The sequence below is a fragment of the Cervus elaphus genome, chromosome 15 (genome assembly GCF_910594005.1).
Source record: "Cervus elaphus chromosome 15, mCerEla1.1, whole genome shotgun sequence".
In the NCBI taxonomy this organism is placed as follows: Eukaryota; Metazoa; Chordata; class Mammalia; order Artiodactyla; family Cervidae; genus Cervus; species Cervus elaphus.
The window spans coordinates 61,247,547-61,262,627 of record NC_057829.1 but is presented as its reverse complement, the minus strand read 5'-3'; the positions used below and the strand labels follow the sequence as shown (position 1 = coordinate 61,262,627).

Below are 15,081 nucleotides of genomic sequence, written 5' to 3'. Positions count from 1 at the left end.
ACCTTGGAGTGAGAATAGAATGGAAAGCATAAATTCTGCTTTTTACCTTGTGTGGTGGTTTACTGCCCGGGGATCGCTAGCTAATTGGGTAAGAAAATGTTATTAAATGACAGACCAGAAGGTTTTATTTTACTCTGTGGCTGTAGATTGCATCCGGTCCCTGTTATTTAGTTATCTATTGCTGTGTAACAAACTATCCAAAAATGCAGTGGCTTGAAACATAATCATTTATTTATGCCTGATTCTAAACTTGGCCAAGAGTCAGTAGGGGTGGTTCACCTCTGCCCCATGTGGTCAGTTGGGGTCACTTGTGCAACTGTACTCAGCTGTAAGCTTGGCATGGACTGGAGCATCCATGATGGCCTCTCATTCTTCAGGGCCTCTCTATATATGGCCTCTAATTCAATAGCCTGAACTTCTTGTGTGGTAACAAGATCCATAAAGGGAGCATTCCAGAAAAACAAGCCCCGGTGTGCAAGTGCTTATCAAGCTTTGCCTTACATCACACTTGATAATGTCATATTGGCCAAAGTGAGTCCCATGGCTAAGCCAAGAAGGAGATGAGGAGGAGGCAGTACAAAGGTGTGGATACTGGAGGTGGGGTCCTTGAGTCACTAATAGATAATCTGCCATCTTGAAATTGATGATGATGATGATGATAGCTGCTATAGTTAATTAAATGCTTGCTCTTACAGGCTCTGTACCAAGCATGTTATCATACGATCTCATTCTATACAATAGTGCTGTGAGATCAGGAAACAGAGACATTGGTTAAGCATCTAATCCTGGGTCACTTGACAATTAAGCAGAGGATCTGGGATTCACATACAGATCTTTCTGTGTACTCAACACTGGGGACATATTTCCTTCCAGAGAGAGATAGTTCACAGGGCAAGGAGAGAGAATGAAGATAGTCCCGCTCTGAGCCACCAGCAGCCCTTCAAGCCCCAGAACCATGCCCTAAAAACAGCACTATTTTATTGTGCTGCAGCTGTCATCTCTTGGAAACTATAGGAAAACAGTTTCAGGTTAAATCTAGTTATATCTAAAATTTTAAGCACAAGATATTTGTGTTATGTTTAAGATAACAAAAGTTTCATTACAGGAAGACCATTGAGCTTCTTCTAGTTTGCCTGATTCAAGTTTCTTAAGAGTCATATACATGATCATTTTTTTCTCTCATTCATACCTCCATCAATATTGAGGACTTCTCTGTGCATATGAAGCTAGACTGTACACTAGAGACATAAAGCTGAAAAAGAAACAGGGTCTGTCCTCTGGGAGCTTATAATGGAGGAGAGAAAGTGTAAAAAGAGTACAAGTTATAGGCTTGTCTGATCCTACTTCCCTGGTGACAGAAGCCTGGCAAGGCATGGGCACTGCCCCTTCCCCCAACAAGAGTGAATGTGATGGGGGGCCAGGGCCAGAACCTCCTACCAACGGTGCCATCCAGGTGGGTTGGGGCCAACCAGGTCATCGGCCTTGGAGAAGGGAGAGGGCCAGGGCAGATAAACCAGGAGTGAGGGTTCAAAGTCAAGCACTGGAGATTAAAAATTCAACAACACCAAGGGAAAGGATAGTGAGAGCTGGTGGATATGAATTTCCAGGATCCTAGAATCAGCTCCTGGACACCTTTTTGCTCCCTCCCAGCAGATAATCTTTGGAAGGAGTCTGGTTTGTTGTAAAGGAATAAGATGAACAGTGATGAATGACGTGGGAGGCTTGTCCCCACAGGGATGGAAGCCCATGCACAGGAGGGGTTACTTCCATTTGGGGGAATCAGGAAAGGTTTTGATAGCATTTGTCCTGAGCGTTGGAGCCTGAGGAGGTTTCAAATTTGTGGATGGAGTGGGCTGGGGAAGTGGGAAGGAAAGGATGTTCTAGCTGAGCGAACAGTGTTATATGTGGGTAACTAGGTAGATAGAGACAGGGTCGTGTGGTCCTTAACTCTGAAACAAACTCTGAATCCCCTGGTTTCTAGAAATATTTTGACACATTATCTTAAATTTAAAAATCTGCCTCCAAGAAATAATCCAAAATTATAATCTCAACCTGCTTTTGTCAAGCTGGTATCTAAATTAATTAGGTCAAAGTTGATGCCATAATGAAGTCAAAACTAAGACAATTTACCTATAAACTAATATAAGTAGCTATTTTGAGTGAACATTCAGCTAAGCCTAAGTGCTGGCAATACTGGTAACAGGATATATTGGAAAAATGAAAGTCAAAGTTTTAGTTGATTAACTGTTAACCTTCCTTCTTCACTGCCAGACCATCACGTCCTTGAGCTTGTTCTAATGCTGTCCTGTCAAGTACAGTAGCCCATAACTGCAGGTGACTATGTAAATCTGTTCATTAAAATGAAATAAAATTTAAAATTCAGTTCCTCAGCTGCTCTGTGTCACATCAGCTACCAAACTGAACAGCACACAACAGAACATTTCCAGAAAACTCAACTGGATAATGCTGTTTCAGTAATTTAGGTGATACATCCTCAGCTTACATCTCTAAGCAGCTGAACTCACACAGTCAAAGTTCCTATCTGGTGTGTAAATTATACTTCTGAATTTGTGCTTTGTGCTTTGTTTTGCGTCACACTGGCCCCCTTTTAGAAGGTATGCATATACGAGTGATACTTGCACGTGTAATTCCTAAATAGGTAAAAAAACTTTAGTAACCAACTTTGTTTGCAGATTTAAGAAACACCACTGAACAGGTGAGAAATAGAGCATCTCTGCTTCCTAGTCTGTCAAATCGAAGCACTAGTATCAGATAAGGTTTTCCTAGGGATTAAATGCAGTCATGCTTTTAAAGCATGTAACCTGGTGTGAGCTCTCCGTAAATGGTAGCTAGAAAGCAAAAAGTGGTCATAAAAAGATAACCCGTTTTTATGCTGAAAGAAAAACTGAACTCTAATAACATGGTATGTTATTAGATAGCAGCAGTTTGAAGAATCCCGTATTCACAGCTTATGTACTGTTTCTATCAGTAAGTGCTAGATTTTTGCCTTTTACCTCATCTCCAGAGCCTGCACAGCCCAGCTGACTCTGTTTGTACCCTTCAGGCAGCGCAAGTAACCGGTCCAGCACCCGGAGCCTCCTCAGTGTGAGCAGCGGGATGGAGGGGGACAACGAGGTGAGAGCTGGGACACCCTACCCTCATAGGTCTTTGTCTCAGGGGTCATTTCACTGCAGGAAAGAGAAATCCAAGAGAAAGAAGCCAAACACAAAAGGTCACCCATTGTGGGACTCCATTTATATGAGACGTCCAGAATAGGTAGATCCATTGAGATAGAAGGTTGGTGGTTACCAGGGCTGGGGATAGGGGAAATGGGGAGAAACTGCCTAAGGGATACAGCGTTTCCTTTAGGGGGTGTCGGGAAAATGTCCGGGGACTAGACAGAGATGGTGGTTGCACGATATTGTGAACGTACTGAATGGCACTGATCGTTCACTTTAAAATGATCGTTTTATGTTATATTGATTTCCCATCAATAAAAAGAGGTGAAGAAAGAAAGGAAGGGAGGGAAGAAAGGAGGGAGAGGATTAAACCAAAAGGGGCGTCTGTGAGAGGGAACTGGGTGAGTATCCGGGAATCCAGGGGCGGTGGGGTCACCTTTCTGGGCCTGGGTCAGGAGCGGCAGGCATGCAGAGCCGGGGCTGGTGGCCTGTGTCCCCCCCCCCACCCCCCAGCCCCGACATCACCCCTAGGCCACACACTCTTTGGTCCCCACGAATCACGCGGGGCAGCAAGGAAGGCAAGCTCAGATCACTAATAATATCAATAACTCAGGTCCCATTGTCTCTTCTGTGACCCTGGTTGTCAGAGTCGATGGAAAACTGCCCCCGGTGTTGCTGGGTAGATTTTCCGTCAGTGAGTAGCCTTCCGCCGAAGCCTGGGGAGAGCGGAGGAGCTTGTGGGGTTGGCTCTGTCCCGCTGTGCTGCTGCTTAATGTCATTTTCAGCCTTCTCTCTCTTTTTTTTTTTTTTTTTTGCTGTAGGATAATGAAGCCCCCGAGGTTACCAGAAGTCGTAGTCCAGGCCCCTCACAAGTGGACAGCATGCCCACCGTGCCCCTTGAGAGGCCCCCCAGGGTGCCACCCCGAGCCGCCTCACAGAGGTAACAAGGAAGCTGACAGAACCTTTTTTTCCTCGCTCGTTGAGTCTCAGGGCAGAGTAGGGTCTGGGGACATCTAAGGTGACCTAAGAGTGAGTACAGAGCTAAGCTCACTGAACTGCATACTTTGGACACATTTCAACGTGGACTCTTCATTCACCTAAGTGATGCTTTATGCAGTTGCAGACTCTAAGTAACAAATTCAATATTTTGTCAGTGAAATACACTGGGAAAGGTCAACATTTTGCATATTTTTTTAAATCTGTTTCGCTAGAATTCAACTCCTGAATAATTAATTCCCTTGGTGGTATTGCGGGACAGTGCTTCTGGAGGACCAGGAGATAAGAAGGAATTGGGGATGAAAATGCAGGTGAGAGGCAGTATGGTGTGGTAGTGGGAAAGCATCACCTGGGAAGACCCCGGCAGCCACTTGTGTCCATGGATGAATTGTTTAACTTTCATGAGACTTTATTTCTGTGTCCAGTAAATGGAGGTAATAAATGGACTTCCTCACAGAGTTGTAAGGATTGAGTTTCTGGCCCTAAATAAGAGCACAACTGTCTGTGTGATTCTTTATACAGAAGGATGAGCCTATGGAGATTGGAGGCTGGGCATTAGACAAAAGAGTGTCACTGACTTATGGGGCTCTGATGTATGTTTGTGTTCTGGTTTCTGGCAGGAACCCTTTTAAGGTCTTATGGAATCACTGAAAAGGTGGTCAAAGCTAGCTTGTGTAATTGTCTGCTAAGGCAGAAAGGAACCTTTGGGAATAAAAGCCTAGGTTTGTCTTAGGAGTTTAATTCTTTGATGTCTAAAATACAGTGTGTGGGTAAGAGGTGATTAACTAGGTTTTTTTGTTTGTTTGTTTGTTTGTTTTTTTTACATCTTGAATCTTTTAACTCAAATGAACCTCATCAGTGAGATTTGTTGAGAAAGTGCCACAGGGAGGTTTTTCTTCTGTTTTTCTGGAAAGAGCAGCTGACTCTGCACTGAGGATCTCTCCATTTCTGTCTTTGCTGTTGAGGCTTTTCTGTGTGTTCCTGGCAACATTCACGTACTAACACTTGCTACAAAAACCTCCCACAGTCCCAAAATGCTTCACACTCACCAAACATGTTTCTCTGTTATAGACTAGAGGTCACATATTAGAGCATTAGCCCTAGAAGGAACTTTAGTGATAATCTAGTCCTGTCTGCTGAATCTGCATTATGTTCTGTTACTTGAAAATTATATATAGTTGGTGATTGGGGAGGGATGTTTATGGAGAGCAGTTATGGTAATAAATACTTGTATTTATTGGCACTTACTATGTGCTGAGCATTCTGGTAAACTCGCTAAATGCATTAACTCATTTAATTCTCTCCACAACTTCAAGTGGTAGATGTTTAGAGTTATCCCATTTTGCAGAGACAGAGACTGGGGCTTGAGACTGGATGGAGACTTTATCTGTGTGCTAAACCTAGGTGTGCCTGACTCCAGGGTCCAGTTGTTTAGTCATTGTGTTATACATGTCCAAGGAGGTCCAGGTGTCATGGGAGAAGATCTAAGATCTAAGACCTTTTATTCTTGAAGGTAAGGAGGGAGTTATCTAATTGTTCCAAGATTAAAAAGAATGTCAGTCTTGAATGTAGAACTTCAAAGACTCTGTGGAACTTTGTCTGCAGGAGAGAAAACAACTATGGAAGTGGATTCCAGAAATTAAAGACTGGAAACGGGGATGCATTTAATGTGTAAAGAGAGATGGCAGTTGAATTGTTTGGGAGATTCTGGAAGCATGTTGTGATAAAGATAGGGAGAGAAAAAAGAGGAAAAAACATTTGACTAAAGAAATGGTGTTTACAAAGAAATCTGTAATTGATAGAAAAAGGGTGCATTTTTGGTGTGAAGATTGGAAAAGATGCAGTTGTTCTGAAACTGTATGTAATGTTCATAATAAAATGAGGGGATGTTTGAGCAACAAATAACGTGGGCCTTTGTCCTGAATGCTTGACCCACTGATGGATAAGAGGGGAGGCTGACTGAATATTCTTTCTTCACTTCACTTCCAGATCTGGGAACTGGCAACTCTTCCCCCTTTACGTTCTCCTGAACTTGCCTTCCCCAAACAGCACATCCCGCTCATCACTGTCTCCAGTCCTGGTCCCTTCCTCTCCTCACTCTGCATGCTGTCCCCAGAGCTTGAACTGTCAGCTCCAAGTCCATCTCCATCTCTACCTTGGCCTTCTGTTTCCTGCTTTTCACTGGGGACCTCACCAGGGGTCCCAGAGATCTCAAACATGGGTGCAAAAACTGAACTCATCATCCCACCTGCCTTCCTCTGCCCTGAACTGCCTTCTTCTCATGACTTCCCAGCCAGAGACATGACACGCTTCTCTTTCTTCCCCAAGTCCCTAACCCCGGAGGCAGTCTCCATTGCTCCTTTGCAGCTCCCCAGGCTCTGTTCATTCTGCTGCCCTCAGCTCCACCCCCTCCTCTCCATCTGCCCATGCCTAAGTTCATCCCTGCATTTACCTCCCTGCCTCCAGTCAGTCCCTCCTCCACACGGCACAAGAGTGCACTTTCTAGAACAGAAATAGCTGATGATGTCACTTCCTGACATAAAAGCCTTGCATTTACTTCTGTATTTTTTTAGCATGCTGTAGCCCTAAGTCCCATCTCTCTCCTGTATTCATTGATATTCCACCCCTTAAGCATTCCTAGTGAGCTGTGCCATTTTGTACAGTCTTTGCCCAATCTGTTCCTTTTGCCTAGAATGCTGTCTTCCTACTCCTTTCCAATCTCTGCCTAGAAGATTCCTACACATTCTTTAGGACTCTGTCGAAACCTCACCTCTTCTTTGAAGCCTCCCCTGATGTTCCTCTGCAGTGTGAACCTTCTGTGTTCCCCAAATACCTCTATTATAACTCACTCCACATGGCCCTTGTTTGCTATCTATCTCCCGAAGTAGATGGTAAACCTCAAAATGATAAAGATTGTTTTGATTAAAAAAGTTTTTTCTACTCTCCCCAGTGCAATATGGAGTTAACTCAGTAGTTGGCACATGCTAGGAACTTAGCAAATATTTATCATGCAAGTAAGTGAATGGGCAGATGATAGATTGGTACTGGTTGGGTTGACAGCTAGCCATCAAGTCGTGTACCACAGTGCAGGTGGGTTACAGATCAGTAGAAAGAAGCTTCACATTCCCACTGGCTGTAAGTTCCCAACAGACTTCAAAGTTAGGGAAGGCAGATGGTGACATGAACAGGAGCAGATGCATTATATCCTTGTATGGCGTTTCCCTTGCAGTTCCCACAGAGTGGGCAGCTGACAGTGTCACATTCTTCATAGGTACAAAGTCCTGCCAGTAGAGAAAAAAAAAAGCCAATATCTTGCTGAGACATTGCCCCTTTGTTTTTGAATATGTTTTGCTGTTTACTAGTGATTTTGCCAATCACTATGGGCTTCCCAGGTGGTGCAGTGGTAAAAAAAATCCTCCTGCCAATGCAGGAGAAGCAAGAGATGCGGGTTCGACCCCTGGGTGGGGAAGATCCCCTTGAGAAGGAAATGGCAACCCACTCCAGGATTCTTGCCTAGAAAATTCCATGGACAGAGGAGCTGTCCTGGTAAGCTATAGTCCATGGAGTCACAAAGAGTCAGACACAACTGAGCACAATGAGCCCAGCACAACATTCTGTGCACTCCCCTTGAAGGCACAGCCTAGGTGCTGACAAATCAGAACATATTTCTGAAGGCTTCCTGGAGTACCAAGAGTTAACCTTTTAGCTGCTTGGACTTCCCTGGTGGCTCAGCTGGTAAAGAATCCGCCTGCAATGTGGGAGACCTGAGTTCGATCCCCAGGTTGGGAAGATCCCCTGGAGAAGGGAAAGGCTACCCACTCCAGTATTCTGGCTTGGAGAATTCCATGGACTGTCTAGCCCACGGGGTCGCAAAGAGTCAAGCACGACTGAGTGACTTTCACTTGTAAAGATATCTGTGGAATCCCTAGGCAGGAGCAGGGGGGGTGGTCAAGAGAGTAAGGGGACTTGGACATGAGGCTATTTACTAATAGGGAAGCTTAAAAATATTTTTTAACAATGTTGTGATCATACAAAAGCACACTGTCTAAATAACAGACCTGCTTTAGAAGAATGTTAACCAACATTAGGATTGCTGGGTTCTTGAACCAAAGTTATCTCCTCAACATGGAGGAGAGAGCAACCAGTGCCCAGGTCTCTGGACTGGACAATCCTGTGTCCAACTCCAGCTTCCCAGTGTCCTTGGAGGCTGTTTCCCCACAGACTGCCCCTCAGTTCTGATTTGATACACTTTACTTCCGTGGTTCTGCTATGTCTATAATCACAAATCCATTCCCAAAGACAGGGCTTCCAATCCTTAGCTGGGTTGTTCATCAGAAAGAAATACGGAAATGGTTTGCTTGTTGCTGCCGCTAAGTTGCTTCAGTCATGTCCGACTCTGTGCGACCCCATGGACAGCAGCCCACCAAGGCTCCTCTGTCCACAGAACTCTCCAGGCAAGAGTACTGGAGTGGGTTGCCATTTCCTTCTCCAGATTTGCTTGCAGACCTGCTCAACTGCAGAGTGGGTCAACAGAGGAAGAGTGACCAGGAGGGAATCGTGCCTCTCTTTGTGATAGAAGGTAAAATGTAAGGCTCATGGGGCATACATGGGGAAAAGGTCCAAGAACAGGTCTTTAACCACAAATAATAAAATTATTAGCTTTACCTCTTGAGTAAAGCTACTCTTAAGCCAGAAAGTGCTCTCCGTCTTCCACCTGTCATCTCCAGGTGGCACACATTACTCCAGTGTGGGCATCTTTACCTCTGTCTGGCAGATGAGAAACAGAGAAATTTGAACTTGTTGACCTTGTCCTTCAGATGTGTGCATGAATGCCTCTGCCATGTGTTCATAGGTTATGAACGTCCCCTAACAAAACATCTGGTACAGTGCACTGACTTTCCCTATTATCTGTCTCATCCATTATAGTCTCAGCACTTTGAGGGTGGGATCAATGCCCACTTTACTTACTGTTATATCCCCCACCAGAGGTTAATGCATTATAGATATATGTTTGTTGAGAGGAAGGAAAGAAACCATCAAGCCAGCCTTAGCTCACTTAGGTGATAACTGGTAACACCCGAGGGTTCTTCAGCTTTCTCCTGTAAACTCACGGTTCATAGGGCAGGTTGGGGCAATGGAAGGAGACTGTCTGTTTTCTCTGGATAAAGAGACAACCACACAAAACCATCTACTCCCAGGTGCCACTGTAGGACCTCTTGAGGATATCCGTTGTTATTCTTTTCTACTTCTGCCTCCCTCTCTGCCTTCTGAGATGGCCCGTCTTTTCCCAACTCCTTTATCATTTCCTTGACCTACGCAAAACTTGGATTCAAGAGACATTTAATAAATATTTACTCATCGATTCATTCAACCAAGTATGCAGTTCCAGGGTAGCACGGTTCAATTACAGCACTTGACAAAGCGCCCTTTCTTGACTTATTGACTTGCTTCCAAAAGAATTAAATATTGGTTTTACAGCACATGTATGGAAATACCATCTCGATTGTTGAACCTCTTGTAAATACATTCCACCAGGTCTATCTGGAGTGTCGTTTAGCATTGTTCAAAAGCCATCTAGGCTAATGTGGAGGGAGGCCTCTAGGAAAGCGGATGTGGAGTTGAGACAACACTGAGTGATCCCAAGTAGAAGTAGTTGTGAGAAGCTGACTTCAGAAATTCTTAAGTCCTGTCTCAAGGGATCTCCCTACTGTAGTGTGTCTGCTGCCTGGTTGCATATCTGAATCACTGGAGTTTTAAAATATAGATTTTATTATTATTTAGGTGTGGCAAAGTCAGCATATCAGGAGACAATTGCCATTGAATAGGTGGTTTGTTATACTCCTAGATCTCAAGAGGAGGCGGGCACATTATGCTGGGGCGGGACACACAGGAAAGCCCCAGGTGTAGGCAGGAGAAAGGGCAGGGAGCGGAGAAGGATGGGCAGGAACTTTTCTTGTGGGTTCTGCAGGAAGGAACCAGTGAGGCAGGCTAGGCAGATGTAGGATTGGCTAGTTTGAGTAATTTCTGCAGGCTCTTGGGCTCAGGGGCTGTCTCCAGTGGCCCGGCACCTGGCCCTGGGGTGATTAGGGCAGGTGGATAGAGGCCTGGACTTTAAGAGTCCCAGTACTGGAGGTGATTGGGATATGGACTCTGGATTGGTTAGTTTGCATGTGAAATGTGTGCAAACTGCAGGCTGTTTAGAGGAATTAGCTTACCCTCAGAGGGGCAGGCCTACCAGGATCAACCAGGACCCAGATGTCAAAGCTTCACAAAATAAACCACATGGTTAATACAACTGGTTGAAGGAGGAACACTGTTTACATGTTGTCATGCTTGAGCCTTATCCTCCAGAGGTTATGATGGAATAGGTCTGGGATTGAGCCTGAGAACTGGTATTTTTCAAAGCCCCCTACCCAGAGTGATTATTGTTGGCTAGGATTGCAATCCACAGATGAGCATGTATGCCACTGAAAGGTCTGTATGTGTCTCCAGTTTTATTAATTGAAGGATGTGTCCTTTGCATAGTATACCGTAGTATACCAAGTTTGCAACAAATCATGGATTCCTAAAAAGTAGTTCATCAAATCTGTTTGATCATAATTGCTTTGTCTTTCATTTCAGGCCTCCAACCAGGGAGACCTTCCATCCTCCTCCACCTGTTCCACCCAGAGGTCGCTGATTCCACCTCTTAAAGGCTACCTCCTTCCAGACTTGGAGACTTGCAGTTTTCAGCCTCAGTCTTCATGTTGAGTTTTATGGCCTGACTGCTGACCTTAAGACTCACTCTCATCACTGATATTGTTGTGGCCCTGCTGGTTTGGGCTTACCTTGAAGAAGATATTATTAAGGCACAAAGAATCAAAAAACTAAGAACTTCATTCACCATCATCTATTGACCCATATCCTTGTTTACCAAGAGGATGACAACTTAATTGGAACTGGACTAATTTGACATGTCAGGAGCCTGAGAAGATTGATCAGAAATGCACAAGTGATTTTACAGAAATGCACTTATATTAGGTCTTACTTGTTTGCTAGTCCAATCTAACTTCTGTGGTTATGATTTAAGACTTACAGTACCTGATTTTTAAATGATTCTTCAGCTTTTCTGTAGCTTCAGGAGGGTGTTTAAATGCCAGGGCTGGTCACATACAGCAAACTCAAAGGGACTTTAGAGAGGGATTAGTCCTAACTCCTTTTAGATAGAAGGAAAATCTAATTTCACTGAAGCCTGGGGCAAGAGTACTCAGTTGGTTAGAGGAAGAGGTGGGTCTAGAATCTGGACCCGCTGATTCCAGGTCATCACACTTCCCATATCCAAATGGCCAGTCAAAAGATGCCCAGATGTAGAAATGTGTTCAGTGACTATTGACCTTTTAGAAGTTTCCTTTTTCCATATCTCCCAGGTATGGGACTATCAAGTATTTGGGGCATTTATAATTCAGTATGCTTGCCAAAGAACATCTAAAAATGGTTGGAAACCAAAAGCTTGGCATGCCAGGGACTCCACTTATTGCTCTGCATCCTTTATAGATCTTAGTTCTGGCCATAGGAGACAGGGGGGATCCTTGACTTTCACTTTGCTGAGGGGTCAGAAGAAGAAGGAAGAACTTAAAACAGTTCTGTTTTACTATAAGCTTGTTATTAACACCAGGTTTGGGAAATCTGTGCAGAGAATGTAGAGCCTTAGGTATATCATTAATTTTGAGTCCTTAGCATATAAATCTACCTTGAAAACACAGGTCTTTAATTTGATGCTTAAATATACAGTAAAATTAGTATCAGACCCATTTCTTTAAAAATTATTAGAAATCTGATGGTTCTCCATGAAATTATTCTCCATCCCACACAAAGATATAAAAACTATACTATTAAAGATCCATTTAAGTACAGTTTTATTGAGTCCTCTTCTAATGATTAATGATTCTTTTTCAGGTGAATTCCTCAGTTCAGCAAACAATGATTGAGTGAAGTTAACAGCTTCTGGGATCTTGGGGTTTTGTTTTTCTTTTTTTTCCTGACATAAAATATACTATTGTCACTGGCCTTGAAGAGAGTATTTGTGCAAATTACCTACCGCAATTCCTGGCACACAGTAGCTGTTTTGGAATGGTCCCTTTACTCTCCTTGTCACTTATCTGGGAGAAATAAGGAAATATGAGATAAAAGAACAAGAAGTATGAGACTGGTATTCCTCTTATTTATAGACAGTCTCTATTTTAAGCATGCTTGATCTTGATAAAGCTATACTTTTAAAAATATTTAATGCCTCTAAGCCTCCTTTTGGATGACAAATTTAATTTTTTTTAGATTCGTTGATAAATAAACATTTAGATCAGTCACATGACAAAACCTACTGCTAGCCAATGGTGTTACCATCTTGGTATGCACATCACTGTGTAATATTGGAATATTGTATGGCATTTTATTCTTGTAGGAAAATAAGTGGAAAACATAAAATTGAAAGTACTTATGAGAAATCTGGGTTTCATAAATGTGGCACACTTGAGATGGGCCTCAAATGATCAGGAGTGCCAAGTCAAAAATGGCAAGTTTTAAATCCTCATTGAATGTTCACTGAACATCCACAATGATTGTGTGTAAAAGGAGGAAATGAAAAATTTGTATGAAGCATGGGGACCATGTTATCAAGGAATATCTCTAAATGATGGGGTGAAATTTTTCATTCTCCAGAAACAGAACCACTCATTATAATTTAAATTTACTCAATTTCTACACACTCAACCTTAGTATACATTTTTAGGAATACAGAATGTAACAAAACCATGAATTTAAGTACAATGAGAATCAGAAACTAAATTGTAACTAGGTATCCAAAGAGACGGGTAAAAAGTTCCTTATAGGATGCCTCTCCTTCCCCAAGATGTTATAAACTGGCTCAATAGACAGTGAAGCTCTTAGTCATATTCACCGCCATTGCCTTTGCCCCTAACTGTGCAGGGTACTTTGTCCTCCAGTTCCCAGTCCAGCACTGTTCCTTCATCTTATGTTAAAACCTGTGAGCAGATAACCCAACTATATGAGCAACAAAGTATGAATACTGAGAGACTCTAAACAGGAGGTTTGTATTACAATTGAATAATTTAACTTGACATATTTAATGATGTGAATAATCCCTAAGGCTTTGCCATAATTAGGTAAAGTAATAGTATGTAAATGACTTCAATGAATATTTTTCTCATCAAGCTAAGCTACCTACTCTTTCCCCCTCCTTTTGTCTTTCTTTGTTATTAAAAAACAGGGATCCTAGTCCACCCTACATTACCTCAATAGCTGGGATTTTTAGATCCCTCTCCCATTTGCTCCAGGAAGTAAGTTGGTTTTCTGTGCTTGTCTTTCAAAGAATACTGTGTGGTTTTGCAACTGGTTGGCTGAGGAAGCATTAGTAACGGACTTATTTCCAAAGAAGACAAGTAGCTAATTTGGATATCTCTAGAAGATTCATCCTAAAAATTGATCCTCAATTTTGAGGACTCTGACTGTATAAATGTTTGCTTTGGTTTGATAAACAAATTGTGTTCTATTCGTTTGCAAGTATAATAAGTTATTAAGAATAAAAAACGGTCTTCTCTATTCATTCCTGTGGCCAGATACTATGTTCACCAGAGAGGTGAGAGGATGAGTAGGAGGTTGAAAGATGTATTCTGAATTCTGAGCACAACGCAGAATTAGTTTTCTCATAAAAACTGTAATAAATCGTGGGTTCCCTGGCTAGCCTGCCAAAGCCCATTTAAAATGTCTTAGCTAGCCATGCAGTAAGAGTTAGCATGATGCAGGGAAGGAACACTGGCTTGGAAGTCAGGAAAACAATTTTATTTTGGACTGCTGCTGACTTGATGAATTCACCTACCTTGACTACCCATCATCTGTGAAATAAAACGTTTTGTGTTTAGTAATAACCTAAGTCCCTTCAACTCTGTAAATTTAGGACTAAGGCTAGGAGTGAGGAATCACGCATTCTGAAGAAGGAAGGAGACCACCATACTGGAGTGACCACCTAGTTAGCAAGGGGTCTTATTATGTGGCAGCTCCTATTCCATGCCCTCTATTATTGGTATGACAGATCAGTTAAAAGAAACGTATGAGAAACAGTAAAATGGGAACATAGTTGTATTATAATACAACTTATAATATTATAACTTATAATAGCCTCAGTTGTTCTTTGGTCTAAGAACCAAATGTTTTAAGTGATTGCTTCCTAAAGAAAGAATTCAGAACAATTATAAAGTTCCTCAGTATCTAGAACATTTCAGCTAGAACAGAAAAGGTAGAGGCAGAAGGTGAAAAATAGCAATAGAAAAGTAGATTACTAGCAAGACAAACATAACAAAGTAGAAAGAAGAAATAGAATTTCAAAGAAAGGGTAGCTGAGGATGGAAATCAGAAGATATTTTGTCATCTATAGACCAAAACTTCTGACAGTCATGTTTACCAAAAATAAAAGATTGAAACTGTGGTTTTCTGGATCATTCGGTAGTCATAAACTCTTTAACCAATTGAGCCTTATTAGAAGGACCAGAAAAAAGAGGTTTTACAACCATTTGGGAGGGGTTGCCTTTCACTGGGCTTCCCTGGTGGCTCAGAGGTTAAAGTCCCGCCCTGCAATGCGGGCGACCTGAGTTCGATCCCTGGGTCAGGAAGACCCCCTGGAGGAGGAAATGGCAACCCACTCCAGTATTCTTGCCTGGAGAATCCCATGGATGGAGGAGCCTGGTGGGCTACACAGTCCACTGGGTCACAGAGTCGGACACGACTGAGTGATATATGGGTATGGGCCTTTCACTGGCATTTTCCCCCTCAATATTTTTGGTGTCAGGGAATGAGGTCATAAATCTAGATGAAGAAACTGATGAAATAAGATTTATCAATGTTTTTCAGTCCCCAG

The 15,081-nt window shown here is 42.7% G+C and overlaps 1 protein-coding gene across 1 annotated transcript in view; it reads left to right on the top strand.

The window, feature by feature from the left end:
* The window catches only part of PIK3AP1 (phosphoinositide-3-kinase adaptor protein 1), a 113,781-nt gene extending 100,008 nt beyond the window's left edge, over nt 1–13,773 (top strand). Inside the window, exons 15-17 of the mRNA XM_043927007.1 lie at nt 3,065–3,135; nt 4,001–4,119; nt 10,797–13,773. Of these exons, the coding sequence (XP_043782942.1) occupies nt 3,065–3,135; nt 4,001–4,119; nt 10,797–10,854 (248 nt within the window). The 3' untranslated portion in view covers nt 10,855–13,773. The remainder of the gene's footprint in view (nt 1–3,064; nt 3,136–4,000; nt 4,120–10,796) is intronic.
* Nucleotides 13,774–15,081: the final 1,308 nt, after the last annotated feature.